The sequence below is a fragment of the Barbus barbus genome (genome assembly GCF_936440315.1).
Source record: "Barbus barbus genome assembly, chromosome: 1".
Lineage (NCBI taxonomy): Eukaryota > Metazoa > Chordata > Actinopteri > Cypriniformes > Cyprinidae > Barbus > Barbus barbus.
The window spans coordinates 35,535,625-35,553,458 of NC_136729.1; the positions used below are offsets into that span (position 1 = coordinate 35,535,625).

General features: G+C 37.9%; 1 protein-coding gene across 2 annotated transcripts in view; it reads left to right on the plus strand.

Moving 5' to 3' along the window:
- The first annotated feature begins 4,804 nt into the window (after nucleotides 1-4,804).
- Nucleotides 4,805-17,834, plus strand: part of LOC306871029 (semaphorin-4F-like) — a 73,704-nt gene continuing 60,674 nt past the window's right edge. Inside the window, exon 1 of one of the 2 annotated variants that reach the window (XM_079418688.1) lies at nucleotides 4,805-5,522. In XM_079418688.1, coding sequence (XP_079274814.1) covers nucleotides 5,447-5,522 — 76 coding nt within the window. In that variant the 5' untranslated portion in view covers nucleotides 4,805-5,446. The remainder of the gene's footprint in view (nucleotides 5,523-17,834) is intronic. The other variant, XM_079418689.1, reaches the window with a different exon arrangement.

Below are 17,834 nucleotides of genomic sequence, written 5' to 3' on the forward strand. Positions count from 1 at the left end.
TCGTGCTGCAGAACCTACTGAGCTCATTAGTTTTATTAAAGCAAAATCTTCTGCTTTGTGTGTTAGTTTATATTCAGCGCGCAAGGTTTACGCACATGGTCCAAGTCTTCTTCTCTGTTTTTTTGTGTATCTCTGTGGCAGAATTACAACGCCACATATTGGTCTGGCATGTGTACTACATCGTTTTCAGTCGGTTTCAGTGATTCCGTGTGGGCGCAGATATTTCCTGAGACGACTCCGTGTTTACGGAATTTGAGGCAAAAAAAAAAGATCGGATACGGAGAAACCCGTCTTCGTGTGGACGTAGCCTTAGAAGGATGTAGTAACACCTGAATAATACTTTACAAAACCCTCAAAAGCTTACAGTGATTCCAGTCACTAGATAATTAATCATGTTATTCACTTTAGAATACTGATCCAAATGTTAATAATTCCTTCTGAAGAATTTGGTAATACTTGAGTCATTACTAGTGTGTTATCATGACTTTCACGTTAGAACTAATTATAAATTATGCATAATTCATATTAATTATGAACCTGTTCTAAGTAGTTCTTGGGGAGGTATGAAAAAATAGTAGTTACTGATTAGCTAATAGTGAACTACCACATTCGACTAAGCACTATGACTTATTAATTCATTAATCAGAGTTACTTGATAGAGTGCTTATATTGTGTTACTCATGTGTTCTTGTGTAGCTATTTATTAATGATGGAACTAATGTGTTACCAGTTAAGTTCAGCCATAAGCAGCTCTGACTGTTTTATGAATTCTGTGAACGTACTACTCCTTTCACATACTTTTTTTTGCCTACTATATAGGAAAGTATGCATATTCAGATGCAACCACTGTCTTTATGAATGAATCATTCAGCTGATTCTTTTAAAAAACTGATTCATTCATAAATGAAATACTGCCACTGTGTGTTGCTTGGAAACACATATAACAGTTCCTTCTGCAAGGTTTTTTCTTTTTTTTGCTGTCTAGAATAGATCTAAAATATATATTTTTTTTCAATCTGAAATACAATTCCTAATTTTTTTGTTTTGTTTGTTTTTTCTCAGATTTTGCACCAAATCAAGACTTCTACATCTGCCATTTGCGGAAGCCATTATGATGTAAACAGAGAATATTCCAGGATGGTGTAATTTTTTCATTTAGTTACAAAGTTACAATTATGTCTTAAATGTTTAAAAATAAATCTGAATATTATTATCAAATATGCACTCCCTTATTCTTTGTTTGCATAATAAGATGACATGGAATCTCCTCTTGACATTCTTAGTGATTCCTTTTCTTGTCAAAGATGGGGGATGGAAAACATACATGTAACACCCACACCATCCCCCTCACCAAGCACCAGCACAGAGCTAGAAACCATCTGACATGTCTGTCTACTCAGGGGCCACAAACCAGATTGGCCATTTGGAGATGTGGACCAGAGATAGTGAACAGATATCACTAGAGATGGTATCACATCACCTGTGTCCTGCTGGTCCAGCTGCCTGAGGTGAAGGACTGAGTAATACTGTTATTACATGGGTGGAGAAGACCAGGAGGTGAATGGCAGGATCGCTTAATGACCTGCAGTTCTGCTGCTGATGACTCAACACGCTCCTTCAGCCAGTCAATGAATAGTGCTGGAGTAATGAGGTAGAGGAAGGTGAGGAGTTATTGGAGGTGAGAGGTAACAGTTGGGGGGAGGGGTAGAAAACGTGTGCTCATTTATGTGCATTAAAAAGTCTTGTATTTGGGTGAATCTGGTTGTGGACACACTCATTTGTGTTTTGATGATTTCCTGTTTTGTGCTTTTCTTTCCACGGCTGCTGATATTCCGATATTATTATATGCAGTAGTTTTGCACATTTCTTTCCATGTTTCATGATTTGAACCTTGTGCCTGCCAAAGCCATCTTGTACAGCTTTTGGTCACAAAGAACTATCTGCTTTATAGAATTATAAAATATTCAGGGTTAAATTGAAAGTTATACCTATTTAACAGCATTAATAGCATAATGTTTTTTTTTTTTTTTACAAATAATCAAATAAATAAAAAGGATTTAAAAGCAGAAATGTTAAGCTTGAAATTTAATGTAAAATCAGATATAACTTCACACAATAAAAAGCCAATAAGTAATTTTTTCACACTAAAACCATAGTAGCATGCATATACAGTATACACCTAGTGTCTTCCATTGTAAATGCCTCACTGTGAGCTATTTTTTTCTTCTATTTCTTTCTTTTTAAAGAAAAAAAAGAGGAAAATGTTAAAACATTTGGTGTAAAAATTAATTGTTGTAGTCAGCATTATGCCACAAGTTCTGTCAACGGAGCTTAACTTGTACGGAACCCAAATTCTTGGAGCTCTATTTTGGAAGACCAATATGCACATATTCCTATTTTTACTCTCATTATATTTCTGAACTCTGAATTGGTATCCTCATTAACATTTGCTGCACTGTGTTGTCACTGACCTCAGTGCACTAATACATAATCTGGTAGTCCAGCATTTTTAACTCAGAGACACATGCGCACATCTAATTAATGAGGGTTTGTATGGCTGCGACTGTCCAGACAAAGATTTAATCCAATTGTAATGTACTGTTTGTCCAGAGCTGCATCTGTTTATGTTGTCCTGCAAGGTCATCTTTCAGTCTGGGACTGATGGGCACTAGCAGATACACACACATACACATAATTAAAGAGCTTGCTAACCGATTTCCATTTAATTAATGACCAAGCAATTCATGCAGTCTGATTTTATGTAACAAACTCTAGTTTCAATCTTGCCTCTGCACACATGCATTGATAGTGATAGATATACGCATATATGTTTTTTTAATTCATCTCCTTTCACACGCATATAATTCTTCCACTTCACCCCATTAAGATATTACACTGTGGATGTGATCCTTTGGAAATATCCCAATCAGAGGTCTCTGTAGGGGTCTCTGTGTAAACCGCAATGCTTCTTTCTTTATGCTCAGGGGACAGTGAGACCTCACTTCAAGGGTTCAGGCCCCACACTGTGTGTTACTCGCTCAGCTCAGGGGAAGAATAATAATGTCCTCCACCAGATAAGTTCCATGACAATCCCTTTAAAGTCTTTTCAACATGCCATAGCTGATTGGTCTTTCTATAAATTACCTTTCTATAAAAGACTTTAGAAGCTGATCAGAGATCAGTTGCTGCATGTTGTAGTCTGTGATGATAAAGGCATGGGAAGCTGATATGGGAACAGTTATTAAAAGCACACAGCACACTCGGGCCTCCAGGAATTCACCTATGCCTGCTTCTGTCCTTTTGTTTGGTCCATAAAAGAGTTTTTTGGAGTTCAGTAAGGTTGAGTGGAACTCGTGTCCAGCTAGTTGAGAGTTTAAGAACGTAATATAGGCAGAGTAATTAATTATAGCTTGGTTATTTACACTAGTGGCAATAAAATATAGCTATTGTTTACTGAGGTACTGATAGTTAGCTTACATGAGGGTGTCAACAAGTACATTTATTTCAACCGTTTAATCTTTTGAGCAGTTTTTTATAATTTTTTTTATTAAAATGATCACAATCCAAATTGCTAATAGTTCCTTATATTTGTTTTACTGTTTTGCCACCAAAAAAATAAAAATAAAATAAAAAAATGTCACTACCTGGAAGACACAATCCAGCTTTTGTCAGTTCAAAACATTAAAGAAGACAAACAGGATGGAAAGCAAACACATAAGACATTTTAAATGATTGGCCAATTAAAGCAATATTCCCAAAACGTTCCCTTTAATTCGAGAAAGAAAAAGATAAAAGTAAACCCATCCTGTAAAATAGGATTCTCACCTGTCCAGAGGGGGGCGTCCGGAGGAGTGTCAATGATTAAGCTGCAAACACTTGCACATAATAACCTAAATAATCGTTCAAACAGCCGTCATCGAGTCTGATTTGAACAATTAAGAATTAGGTGAAGAACCTGGATGTTGCTCAACAAAACTTTATCTGTTTAGTCCGCAACTTTCACCTTTGACCTCTCGCCGCCTCTCAGATTCGCTGGCCGATGTCCTGCTGCCCCGTGAAATCCAGAGAGTGCTGAAGCCCTCAGATGTCGTTGTTCTTGCGCGGATTACAGAGAGGCAGATGGACAGCGGGTCGTGGCCTGCGCAAATCCGCCCTCCCCCGTGCTTTTGTCGTGAATAAGAGTGGATTTATCAAAGCACTCCCTCTATGCCCTTCTCATGCTTCAAACTCGTTGCCGTCGCAACGATTTATTAATCATAAATAATATAAATATATGACAGCTCCTCCAGCCATATCACTAACTGGGACATATTTTATATTTTAATTTCTAAATATTTGAATAAAAATAAAATCCGGAAAATTGATGATAATCATCATTAGCCTATCATTAGTAGGCCCACTGACTGAGTTTGGTAATATATGATTCTATTTTAGCCTAATCCGATTCCCAAACAAAATATTTTCTTTTCAGTGAATCAGTATTATAATGAAAATTAATTAATCCCTTTTTGTTTGTTTAACATTGCTATTCAACATAAGTTAGTAACAATTGTTTAATTACATGCATGTATTAATTGCATGTATTTCTGATTTGTTATAGTTGTTGAAATCTGAAATCATCATTTGACAACAGACTGCTGAGGGCAGTATACATATGCAAACTGTATTTTCCGGAGTATTTTTGCCCCAAAGCACTGAAATAATCAATACTGTAATTAGAATCGTTAAAAGGAATCGAAAGCAGAAACGTGAAATTCCTGAAGATAGCTCAACACTCTTTACCTGTTGTTGTGACGTAGACAACGGGGCGGGGCACTCTAGGATTTGACTGAAGCCTCTGTTGCCTATTAGAGATTATTCAGGCGGCTGGAAAGCCAATTCACGCTTTTGGTTTTCTTTCTTGGGCTTGTACATTTGGCTTTCTGTTGTGTATGTTTTTGAAATCTCACATTGGACATATTCAGATATCATTTACTCGGACAGGAATATCGGATGGTCAAACGGGACAATTGAATTTGTGTTCAGCTTGGGCTGAAGGATTTAAACGACAGGCTATAAGCGCGTTTTCTGCTTTAAGCTTCTGACAGCGAATGTATTACACATTGGATTCAACTTCGGGAAAGTTTAACATTTGCTCGGAAGCAAGCAGATTTCGTTTCTACCCATATTGCGGGATGCGCTGAACTGCGCTGGAGAATATTTCGAGCCTCAAAGAAACAGAACATCGTGGACGTTCTGAATTTCTGTTCTATTGTCAGACACAAGAATATGCTGACTTTAAATTAATTTAGTATAAATAAGCATCGATATTTCATATCTTAACTATTTAATCCCCTTCAAATCTGCGAGGCCAAATCTACAACATTTTCGCTATAATGACCTGGAGTTGAGACTGGAAATAAAGGACTGTCCGAACTTGACGAAGAGCGGCCGGGGTTGTCGGATCATGAAGTCAGCTGTCGGTCTGTTTGTTGTAAGTGTGTTGCTGTGTTCCTGGAGAGCGACTGCCAGCAGCTATGGAGGTGAGTCCGGCTCAAATGATGAAAGAAAAAATGATAGCTATCCTATTAGAAGGACATCTCTCGCTGAAATGTTTGAAACACGGAGTAGCATTACTCAAATAAAATCTGTTTTAAAAAGTCAAATAAGTAATAAAGTGTTTTTGACACTTTTGGTGAGTGAACTTCTGCAGTTTTCGACACGGCGAGAAGTCTATAGACTGGAGGCAGGTGACTCTTTCTAATCACCATAGGATTAAAACACGTGACAGGAATAGTTTGGTTCGTGGAAGTTGTCGATTCTGTACCTATTGTTTTTGTTTGGTGTTTTGTGTAATCATAAACATTCTTTTTAATGTTTCTATGTACTTTTCCTTCGCCGAGTCCTATATAGGCTACTTTTAGGATTCTCGATAGATAGATAGATAGATAGATAGATAGATAGATAGATAGATAGATAGATAGATAGATACTTGATACCGTGTGCAGCAAGAAAATAATAACACTATACAGTGTGCAGAAGTAGCCTACCACACATGTATAGCAATAAATATAGATATGCATATATATCTATATTTACTGCTATATCTATATGCTATATAGATATAGCAGGTGTACAGTAGCCTACATTATAAACGAGATACGCAATTTACTCAATGAATACATTATATATTACAGCAATTAGTAGGCTACCTATATTTGTCAAGAAAATGTTTAATAAAATGTTGTGTATGCCTAATTTCAAAGGAGAAATGCATGTGTATATAGATTTGTGTGTGTGTGTGTGTCAACATTCCTGGGTGCAGTCATGTTTCCTCCAACTTTGTTTTTGTGGATTTGTAAATGTGAATGATGTCTACTCTCGTGTTTACCTTATTTAGCAGAGACTCTCTCACTTTCTCAGCAGTATAGCTCGCTCCAGACTTGCACATTTATATGTTGACTACCGTGAAACAGCAGTTGACAGTTTGGGGCAGACTGCATAATGCATACTAGACAATGATTTGCGCTTTCCATTTGCGCTTCAGCTGGTGCTGAAATTATGTGAAATGCCACTCTGAAGGAAGGACAGAAGAAAATGTATTTAAAAACACTACAGCACCTTGATCATCCCTCCTCACCTGTGCACTGTTTAGATACGGTTGTCCACTCACTGGCACATTTTAAACTCTCAGTACCACTGTAGAAGTGCTTTTTTGCATTAAGCATATTCTGTCTAAAGTTATTTCTGCCAGATCGATGTCATTTAAGTGTTCTATGTACAAAGGGTTTCAGACACTTACAGTTGTGCTGTTGTACTTAATATCCTCACATCACAACACTCTGGTCAGGAATGCTGTGATAACAGGAAATCCAGGTGATGTTATACTAAATATCAGGAACGTCTTTTGACCAATGCAATAAAAGCTCTGCTGTATGAAATGTATTATACTGTGTGGCCAGCAATGAGAACATTTTTATGTTGGCAGACTGCAGTCTTTTATTTGTTTGGCTGCTGTAGAGAGGGTGATATGGGAGGCCATGATAATAATACTTTATTCCTGTGATTTTCAAAATGGGTTATACTCTAGTGCAGTGTTTCCCAACCACTGTGCCACTAGTGTGCCGTGGAAAATGATCAAAAACTTCCTATTTCTATTATATTTCGTTATTATTATTATTTTAAATCAGTGCTATTGGTCATTGTTATGCCTGTTTGTGGGTTTTACAAATATTTAACCAATGAAATGCATTCAAAAGAGCGTGTGACTAAACCTCGTAACGCCATTGGATCCTCAAATTGTCAGTCAAACCTCATAACTCCACCCTGCCTCCATTCAGAATGAAGTGCAAGACAGATGTCTACTTCTTCGTAATGTCAGGCTAAATAAAGAACTGATGTTTGAATAAGTACAGCGGTTTTTTTTTACTCAAGAAACACTGTCTATAAAGGTTAATGTTTTTGTCTGTTTGAAGAGCGGAGAAGATTCTCAGCATTTACCATCTAATTGTAGCCAATATGAGTTACTTCTGTACATTTTAAATATCCTATGCATAGTGGTTCATCTTTTATATCATGATATTTTGGCCAAATGCATTAAACAACAAGAAAACTGAGCACCCATATAGCTAAAATAAACTTTACAACCTGTAAATTGTTGAAAATTTTATGCAATTAATTTACTTAGATTCCATTCTTTTCTTTCTTTCTTTTTTTTTTAAGTGCTTAGTGGTTTGCCGTGGGATTTTTTACTTATTAAAACTGCCGCAGCAGAATAAAGGTTGGGAAACACTGCTTTAGTGCAGTCCATGGGCATCTGGCTTCACTGCCTGAGTGTTAGAAGAAAGATTCTTGGCTCATATGGGTACTCTTGAATAGTGTTGTTTCTAAGACTGCTCACATGAAAATGATTAGGAGCTGAAACACAATGGTCACCATTTCACACATTAATGTGGCATTGTGAAGCGTGACTGAATCAAAATCTCCTGTTTTGGAAACAAGCTTTAGACAATGACGGACAATTTGTAGAATTCAGGATTTCCATTTTAAAGTTCAGGGCTGGTTGTTTGGTTATGTGGAATGAGCATATTCATGTTGGCTTCATGTCGCAAAACAAACATAAGAACAAAGTAGTTTGAAATATGAAATGGAATGCAGTAGGAAACATGGAGGAACAGCAGTAATAAATAAAGGAATGTGAAAGTAGACAGGTTTAATAAGGTGAATCTTGTGCCTTGGTTTCGGATATTTCACTTCCACCTACACATGGTCATGACTTTTGCATTCTTCTCACAGCTCACTCCTACAGTGTTATATGGCCTCCTGTGCATCAGCAGAAAACCTCACATGTTTTGTTCTGCATTCCTAACAAAGAGGCAATGGGCTTTCTGTGTTAAATGGCATCGCTAACGTAAGCAGACTGATGAGAGCTGTATTAATTTTCATGGTATAACAATTTATCTTTGTGTTAAGAATTTGTAATGGGAGGATGTATAGTGCAGTTTTTGTGTCCAGCATTTTGCCAAATTCTTGACCTTTTGCTCAGTCTTGCATAGATAAACCAAATATTTTCTGTGACACAAGGTGCACAGTTGATATGATCCTGTTCATGATGTGTTTTGCCAATGTTAATGTTTTATAGCTGCCTGAGAAGGGGCTCTCTTGGGAATTCATCTGATTTAATTTCATGTCTTTAGTCTTCTTTTTTCAAGGGTATATTCATGTAAATGTAATATAATTAAAACAGCAAAGCAGGCTAACAGTACCCAAGGTCTAATGAAGGTCCTTCCAAGCTTTGGAGGGCGAGACCAGCGTGGCAGACAGCTTGGGTCAAATGTCAGAGGTCACGCTGCTTTTGTGAATACGTTGTCTAGTCTGTTTAGGAATATGACCTTTACTTAAGCTTTCTTGTCTTTTTCTTACACTTTACTCTGTTTCTTCTCAGTTTATTAAATCCATGTTACAAAATAACTTTATGAAATGATTAATGGTCAGATGGATTACCTAACAACCCAGACTGACAATTTCAGCCAAGACAACACAGATCCACAACCTCGTCCCAACTGACTCTCAGACAGCGAGGATAAATCCGTCACTGAGAGAGCCAATATGGCATGTCAGTCTATGTTTGCCGACTGTTTGCTTGACCTGGTGGAGTTTGTAATGATGGTAAAATGGTGGGAAGGCATATTTGATGTGTGCGTTTTGTTTTTTGCACATCTCTTCTTAGAAACTTATCCAGATTTTCCAGCTATAAAGCATTCTAGCTTTTAGTGTTTCATTATATAAAAACTAACATGACTTGCTTGAAATTTGAGTTTTCACATTTTTCCATTTTGATGTTTCTCTTACTTTAAATTCATGTTTAGTAGTGTTATAGCATTCATAGTCTGGCCTTTTCAGTTAAAGGTAAATTCAGTAGTTTGGCGATAATTTAAAATGTTTAACTCATTGAAGGGGTCATGACATGGATATTTTTATTATTTTATTGTGTTCCTTGAGGTTCACTTATAATGTTAATAAAGGTTTTTCATCAACAAGTTTTTAAGGGGTGCTTTTTTAAAGGCTTATTAGTCTCGTGTAACCAGACCTTTAGACTGACGGCTGAAGGTCTGGAATACATGGCAGCTTTCATTGGCCAAGGCCCGCCCATGAGGCCGTTTGACTGACATGTCAAACAACCAATCACAGATCGTTTCGTTCAGCATCACGTTTCGGGGCGTGGAAATGTCGCCACAATAACAGCTGTATAAAGCTGTTTAACAAGCTGTGTAAAACTCTCAGACATATTTAAAAGATTCTATGCCGTGAACTTTAAATATTACGACGCCTTTCTTCTTCCGTGAGGGGGTTTGGTGTCATGGCCACTTTATTTCCAGGTGGAACGTTAAAGAACGCGTCACGCATGTCTCCCGGAAATCCTGTATAATCTAACCAATCCGATGACGTCTTCTAAACTCCTGAAGTGTTTCCACTTTTTTGTGCCATATGCATCAGACGTTTAGCCAACATTCCATGGGCGTGACGTCTGAGGCTGAGACTAAAGGCTAATCAGTAAATGGCCACGGATATGACTGGCTAATATCATTGCATAGGAAATAGTATCAATTAACATTTGCTATGCACGTAAGTGTTTTGAAGACATTATCTACAGTGGTTTGCAAAAGTATTCGGCCCCCTTGAACTTTTCCACATTTTGTCACATTACAGCCACAAACATGAATCAATTTTATTGGAATTCCACGTGAAAGACCAATACAAAGTGGCGTACACGTGAGAAGTGGAACGAAAATCATACATGATTCCAAACATTTTTTACAAATAAATAACTGAAAAGTGGGGTGTGCGTAATTATTCAGCCCCCTGAGTCAATACTTTGTAGAACCACCTTTTGCTGCAATTACAGCTGCCAGTCTTTTAGAGTATGTCTCTACCAGCTTTGCACATCTAGAGACTGAAATCCTTGCCCATTCTTCTTTGCAAAACAGCTCCAGCTCAGTCAGATAAGATGGACAGCGTTTGTGAACAGCAGTTTTCAGATCTTGCCACAGATTCTCGATTGGATTTAGATCTGGACTTTGACTGGGCCATTCTAACACATGGATATGTTTTGTTTTAAACCATTCCATTGTTGCCCTAGCTTTATGTTTAGGGTCGTTGTCCTGCTGGAAGGTGAACCTCCGCCCCAGTCTCAAGTCTTTTGCAGACTCCAAGAGGTTTTCTTCCAAGATTGTCCTGTATTTGGCTCCATCCATCTTCCCATCAACTCTGACCAGCTTCCCTGTCCCTGCTGAAGAGAAGCACCCCCAGAGCATGATGCTGCCACCACCATATTTGACAGTGGGGATGGTGTGTTCAGAGTGATGTGCAGTGTTAGTTTTCCACCACACATAGCGTTTTGCATTTTGGCCAAAAAGTTCCATTTTGGTCTCATCTGACCAGAGCACCTTCTTCCACATGTTTGCTGTGTCCCCCACATGGCTTGTGGCAAACTGCAAACGGGACTTCTTATGGTTTTCTGTTAACAATGGCTTTCTTCTTGCCACTCTTCTATAAAGGCCAACTTTGTGCAGTGCACGACTAATAGTTGTCCTATGGACAGATTCCCCCACCTGAGCTGTAGATCTATGCAGCTCGTCCAGAGTCACCATGGGCCTCTTGGCTGCATTTCTGATCAGCGCTCTCCTTGTTCGGCCTGTGAGTTTAGGTGGACGGCCTTGTCTTGGTAGGTTTACAGTTGTGCCATACTCCTTCCATTTCTGAATGATCGCTTGAACAGTGCTCCGTGGGATGTTCAAGGCTTTGGAAATCTTTTTGTAGCCTAAGCCTGCTTTAAATTTCTCAATAACTTTATCCCTGACCTGTCTGGTGTGTTCTTTGGACTTCATGGTGTTGTTGCTCCCAATATTCTCTTAGACAACCTCTGAGGCCGTCACAGAGCAGCTGTATTTGTACTGACATTAGATTACACACAGGTGCACTCTATTTAGTCATTAGCACTCATCAGGCAATGTCTATGGGCAACTGACTGCACTCAGACCAAAGGGGGCTGAATAACTACGCACACCCCACTTTTCAGTTATTTATTTGTAAAAAATGTTTGGAATCATGTATGATTTTCGTTCCACTTCTCACGTGTACGCCACTTTGTATTGGTCTTTCACGTGGAATTCCAATAAAATTGATTCATGTTTGTGGCTGTAATGTGACAAAATGTGGAAAAGTTCAAGGGGGCCGAATACTTTTGCAAGCCACTGTATATAAAACTGTCATTTACAGACAAAGCATTATGAAATTATTTGCTTTTGCTGTGCGATATAGCTATTGTCAGTTGGCTGCTTCATCTTTCAACAAAAGTTTCTTTGCAAACTCTCCATTACACTGCCTTGCAAACTGCCAATGAGCAGGGCCTTTGGTGCGATGATGTGACGATGGCAGTCATATGCAAATGTATTTGCCCGTGTGATTTCACAAATCCCACAATATTCAAACAAGCTGTTTTTAGAGCTTAGTTAAATAATTGATTTGTTTGTAATAACGAGCATGTTTTAAGCTATGAGGCAAATTTGATTTCTCATGTCATGACGCCTTAAATATGTTTTAGACAGCGGAACACACTTACTATCATGCTTTACTAGTGGAGACAATGGGAGAATCTGTACTTGTAAGGCCGAAGAAGCAGAAAAGGTCTGAGGCCAGATGACAAAGACTGACAAAAACAGAATGAGCATAAATATACAAGTTTGAAAGATTTGAAAACATTCTGAGCAGTGATGCCAAAGTTGCTCCTTTTACAGTAATGCTAATACGAGCTAAATTCTAACTTCTGAATGCATATTTAAACAAATGTAATTATGACAGTGAAAGCTATTGAATGCTCATTTTTGCTGATAAATACACTGTTTGCTCATTATCGTCATAGCTCCAGCGCCTTTTATTAAAGTGTGTGACGCACACATCCTACACAAAGGCTCACACCCATAAGACTCACGCCATCATATAGTACTTCCAATCCATTAGTGCTCAAGCTTAACAATCAGATTAACTTTCTGGTACAAAAGCATTTGTGTTGCAGGAGGCTCGGAGTAAATCCTATCTTCTGATATATTAGAATTACAAAAACAGATGTTTCAGTCACCCTCTGTTTTCTGGCACACACACCCAGACAACTGTCCCCAGTAGAGGATGAATGGACATTAATGCAGTGTCCTGATTGATCGGTATGTGTTCAGTGCTCACAGACTCCTTCAAGCTTACCAGGATTTCGCCAAGTAGGACATGGTACTGAATATAAGTCCTTGTTGGTCCTGGAATAACATCACTATCAACCAATTAAAAGAGCATGTTCTGCTTGGCAAAATCACAGTTACCATCTTTTGAGGTCATTTGTCTGCTTTGTATTATGATGCAGCACAGGTGACATTATTGCTTATTTCTTTATGGCTTAGATTAAAGTTGTTCAAACTGTTCCTGAGTAATAACTGATTTCAGCAGCCAAAGGCGATGCAATAATGCAGCTACTGGGTGTTTATATTAGCAGACCTTTGAGCTTCTGTGTGCCACACCTGGAGATGTAACGACCTGTTTCTGTGGTGGAGTGTGACATATATACACACACTGTGTGTGTGCTCCCTCTGGGGGAGGTGTGACAGTCCCTACTGTGGCAACCCTTGCTAGAAGAGCTGAGTAAAGACTGCTGCACCCTCAATAAAACTCACACTGCAGGGTGGTAGGAAACAGCTCTCTGTGTCTCATTAAATGTTTCATGTGCTTATTTTAATGAGTGCCTATCAGTTTTCCTCAGCCTGGATCTTTTTGGTACAAAAGTGTAACTTCTGTGTGTGGTGTTATAGTCTTTGCAGATGATAACTAGCACTTAAAGCATGCCTTCAGAACTTAGTGATCTGTACGGTTTTTTTTTTAAGCCGAACAATACTGCAAAAACAGAATGTATAAAATGTGAAATGTTACAATGTAAAATAAGTTATCTATTTTAATGTTTTAAAATGTAATTTATTTGTGTGTGATTTTCAGCTGCCATTACTGGTACTTCAGAAATCATTCATATATGGTAATTCGGTGCTCAAGAACACTATCAATGTTGAAAACAGTTATAAATCATTCTAAATATCTATACTGACACTTTTAATCAATTTAATGCATCCTTGCTTGATTAAATAAATTAAACAAAAAAACTCTTACTGACCCCTTACTGAACTTTTGAATAGTAGTGTATATCTCTCAAAGGAAACACATTTAATTACCTGCTCTCATTGGCCAGTGACTGACTCAGCTCATGAATATGTGATAAGCCATCATGATTGATGGAGGTGCTGTGGGTCAGCGGCAGGGGACGGAGTCTAAAGCTGCTGAGCTCTGCGCTGATTGGAAAGTATTGATCTGAGAGAAAGATGGGACATGACACAGTTCAAGGAATATGTGTGCATTGATCTGTTCTTAGATATTATTGAGTTTTCTGTTTTAAGATGTAAGGCCTTGCAGACTGCATTCAATAAAATACAATGTGACGGATTCACAAAGAAATGATACCAGTATACATACATACATAATAGACAATTTATTTAATAAAACAGATAGTTTTGGTCCTTGTTTGTGATTGGCTGAGCCATGTTTGAAGCCGTTGTGAAATGTGATACTTGTGACCTTAGTCACAAGTATCACATTTCACAACGGCTTCAAACATGGCTCAGCCAATTTTTACATTAGTGCTGATACATAGTGGTGCAGGTATGATGTCAAAACCCGTAAGACTAATTCACTGCTGGTTTCTTTGAGTAAAATAAAACCTGTGGTAAACATAAATTAACAATACTTTGACGTTTTGTTCTACAAGGTAAATAACACATGCCTATACCGAAAACACAAATTGTGAAGCAAAAGTTTAAGTTTATTTCTGAAAACATATATTTCTAAGTAACTAGAAAAGACAGTTTGGGGTGTGAGTGTGTACAGTTTATGTTGTAGGACAAAAAGCTTAAGGAAGTGTATATTGATAATCGGTCGATCTGACTTTTTTGCTTGGTGGATATTAAAAATACCATAGTACCATAGTTCACACCAAGAATGATAACTATAAAGATAACTATATTAGCGTCTACACCAGTGGTCGATATAATCTGCTTATTCTAAGCGGACGTGCATCTGCCGCTTTAAATTCTCAAGCTCGTTATAGCAGGATTGATTCTGATTGGTTGTCAATGTTTTTATCGTTCATCAGCTGGAAAAAAATTATTCTGAAAATGATTCCAACGATATTGTTTCTCTGTGCCTTTATCGTTATAGCTGGAGAGTGGACTCTGCTATTCTTTAATATTGAGAACGATTTTTAGAACTATATCTTTATTGTTATAGTTTTTGATGTGAACAGGCCTTTACACTGAAGGAGGGACATTTTATTTTGAAATTTTCCAGGTAAATTTAATTTAACATAATTTAATTTAAGTTTCAACTATCTCTCTCTCTTTCTCGCACTTGCTGTATCATTGGTTCTTTCTCTCATTCTGCTTGCTTGTGGTTGGTTGGCGGTTTTGTTTTCGGGGTCTGCTCCAAGCATGACTGTGCCAGCAAGGAAACCCATTCAAACCCTTAATGGCAGGATGCAGGATCCTTGAGAGAACAAAGGAAGACTGGAGTTCTCCCTACATGCATGCACACACACATACACACAAACACGACCCTCCCCGTTTCAATCAGAAAAGGCCTGACTAATGGAAATCACTGATTGTTCTGTGGAGGTGAAGGTGGAGGATGTAAAACCCATGCCTTGTTAGGTCCCTTCTCGCTTTCATCCCTTTCTTTATTGCTGGCCTGTTATTGGCCACTGGAGGTGGTAATTAAAACAGGATGGCTTGTGAAATACCGAGGAAGGTTAAGTTGTCAAATGGAGGTTTTTCCTAATTGGTCTCATTGCAGGTTGCCTGTTTATGCTGATCTAGGATCAGCCCTTCCGACCCTGAGCCTGAGATCTGATCAGTGTGCAAAGAAAACCACTAAAGACTCCCTGCCAAGGCCATATGGGGAGAAGTGGATGCTGGGAAGTCCAGACGCAGCCTGAGCTTCTGTGCGGTGGCTGTAATATAAAACGGAAATGGGAAAAAGATGCAAAATGATTTTTTGCATATGTTTCGGATGGCTGTGCAACAGATGCCACCCCCTCCCCTCTCTCTTTCACTCTCTCATAAAACTAAAAGGTTGAAGTATCTCTTTCGAGCAAGCACAAATATACCTCAGACAAAGAAATGAATTTGATGCATGTCTCTCTGGAGAGATTCTTTCACAAATTGAAGGGATTTGGAATGAAGCCAAGCAGGGCAAGGAAAGAGTGTTGCAGGAAGCAGAGTGTGTGTTTCCTGCTTTCTCTGTTTCTCTCTCCTCCCTCTGGTGCTTGTGCGGCTGCTTCTCTGGTTTTGGTAAAAGCAGCATGGTAGAAAATCTTTATTGCCTTGTTCCATTATGGTAATTCAAGTGTTGTGTTTTTGCAACGTAAAAGGTTTTCTGAGTCGGGCATGATCGAGAGATGCATAGAAAGAGGATGAAACTCTAAAAGCGCACACAGCCTTTGATCTCATACTTTGACTTTACTGAGGGAAAATATTAACCAGGCTCAAAAAGCTTTGTGATATGATGAGAGTGATTGGAGTTAAAGAACAGAGAGAGAAAGAACAGAATGGAGGGATAAGGCAGAAAAGTGTAAGCGAGGAAAGAGAGTGTCACCAGATAAGGCTTTTACAGTGTGAGGTTCGATTTTGTGTATTAGCCACTAATAGGATTGCATTAGAGAGGTCTGTCTCAGTGTGAAACACACAATCTTTGCCCAAAACAATTATCAGTTCTTTCATGAGAATACCACAAAACTTGTAAAGAACGTTTCACCGCAAATTCAAAATTTAGAATAAAAAATGATAATTTGCTGAAAGAAAAGTATGCTTATTTATATGACCATTACATATTTCTGCATAATGAAATGATAAAAATGATCTTTACCGTAATGCAAAACCATATTATTCTCATTAATGTGAATTACTGTAAAGGTGAAAAATACCAAAATACAATATTTAAAGTTGGTATTATTTTTACTGCATTTAATTTATGAGCTTTTGAAGAAAAATATTTGTATATTTATTTTTTCATCTACCTTAATTAATGTATTTTAGTTTGACTGTTTTTACTTAGTACTACAATACCATTCAAAAGTTTGGGGTCAGTACATTTTTAGCACTTTTATTTAGCAAATTGATCAAAAGTGACACTTTTAATCAATTTAATGCATCCTTGCTTGATTAAATAAATAAAACAAAAAAACTCTTACTGACCCCTTACTGAACTTTTGAATAGTAGTGTATATCTCTCAAAGGAAACACATTTAATTACCTGCTCTCATTGGCCAGTGACTGACTCAGCTCATGAATATGTGATAAGCCATCATGATTGATGGAGGTGCTGTGGGTCAGCGGCAGGGGACGAATACTTTTACAATCTTTTGAAAGGTTGTGGGTGAGGGTAATTTTGATTTTAGTCACTCTATTAGTTTGGATGGGAGGGGAGAGGAAACGAATACACCCAAAAAATCAGTTGGTTTGTGTGGGAATGTCCTCGATTCTGCATTAATGTGCACATGTCTATCAGTCAAATATTTTAGTCAACATTTAGGTCACTAAATAATGCATTGCTGTCCTGGCTTCAGTGTAATGCTCTTGCCGATTCGTTGGAACTTCAGCTTGTCTATTATATTACTCAACCGTGAATGACTCTCCATAAACCACCTGTTACACATTTCCTCCAGCCTGTGTTTGTCTTATTGACAACTAAACTAACATGGCGCTTCACTGGTTCAGTTTTTGGTCAGACGCTCTGTGCTCACTGGTTAGTCATTGAGTGAGCATTAAATTTGTGTTAACAGAAGCTTGGGGATTCTGTAATTTATAGTTTGTAAATCCAGTAAAATCAGCACTAAAGAATTTAAATGCATTAAGCATTTGAAAGCATTTGTTCACAGGAGATAAGTTAATATTTAACTCACTCTCTCTCTCACAGTCAATCTCCTCCTGCATTTTGATGACAAGAAATACATTCAGCATGTTTACAACAGGAAGTTGCTTTAGATATAATTTTGGCTATGTAGTTACTACATATGAAGATTACCTACATTTCACTGCTGGTTATACTCTGTATAATTGTGTATGTGACAAATAAAATCTTGAATTGAATGAAGATCATTTTGTGACCGTTAAATGAAGTATGAATGAATATAGTACGAATCAAATCAGGATGTACTATGTCAGCCATGCTGTCAACAAGATAGTAAAGTGTCATCATCTTTTCAGTTTTATGAATAC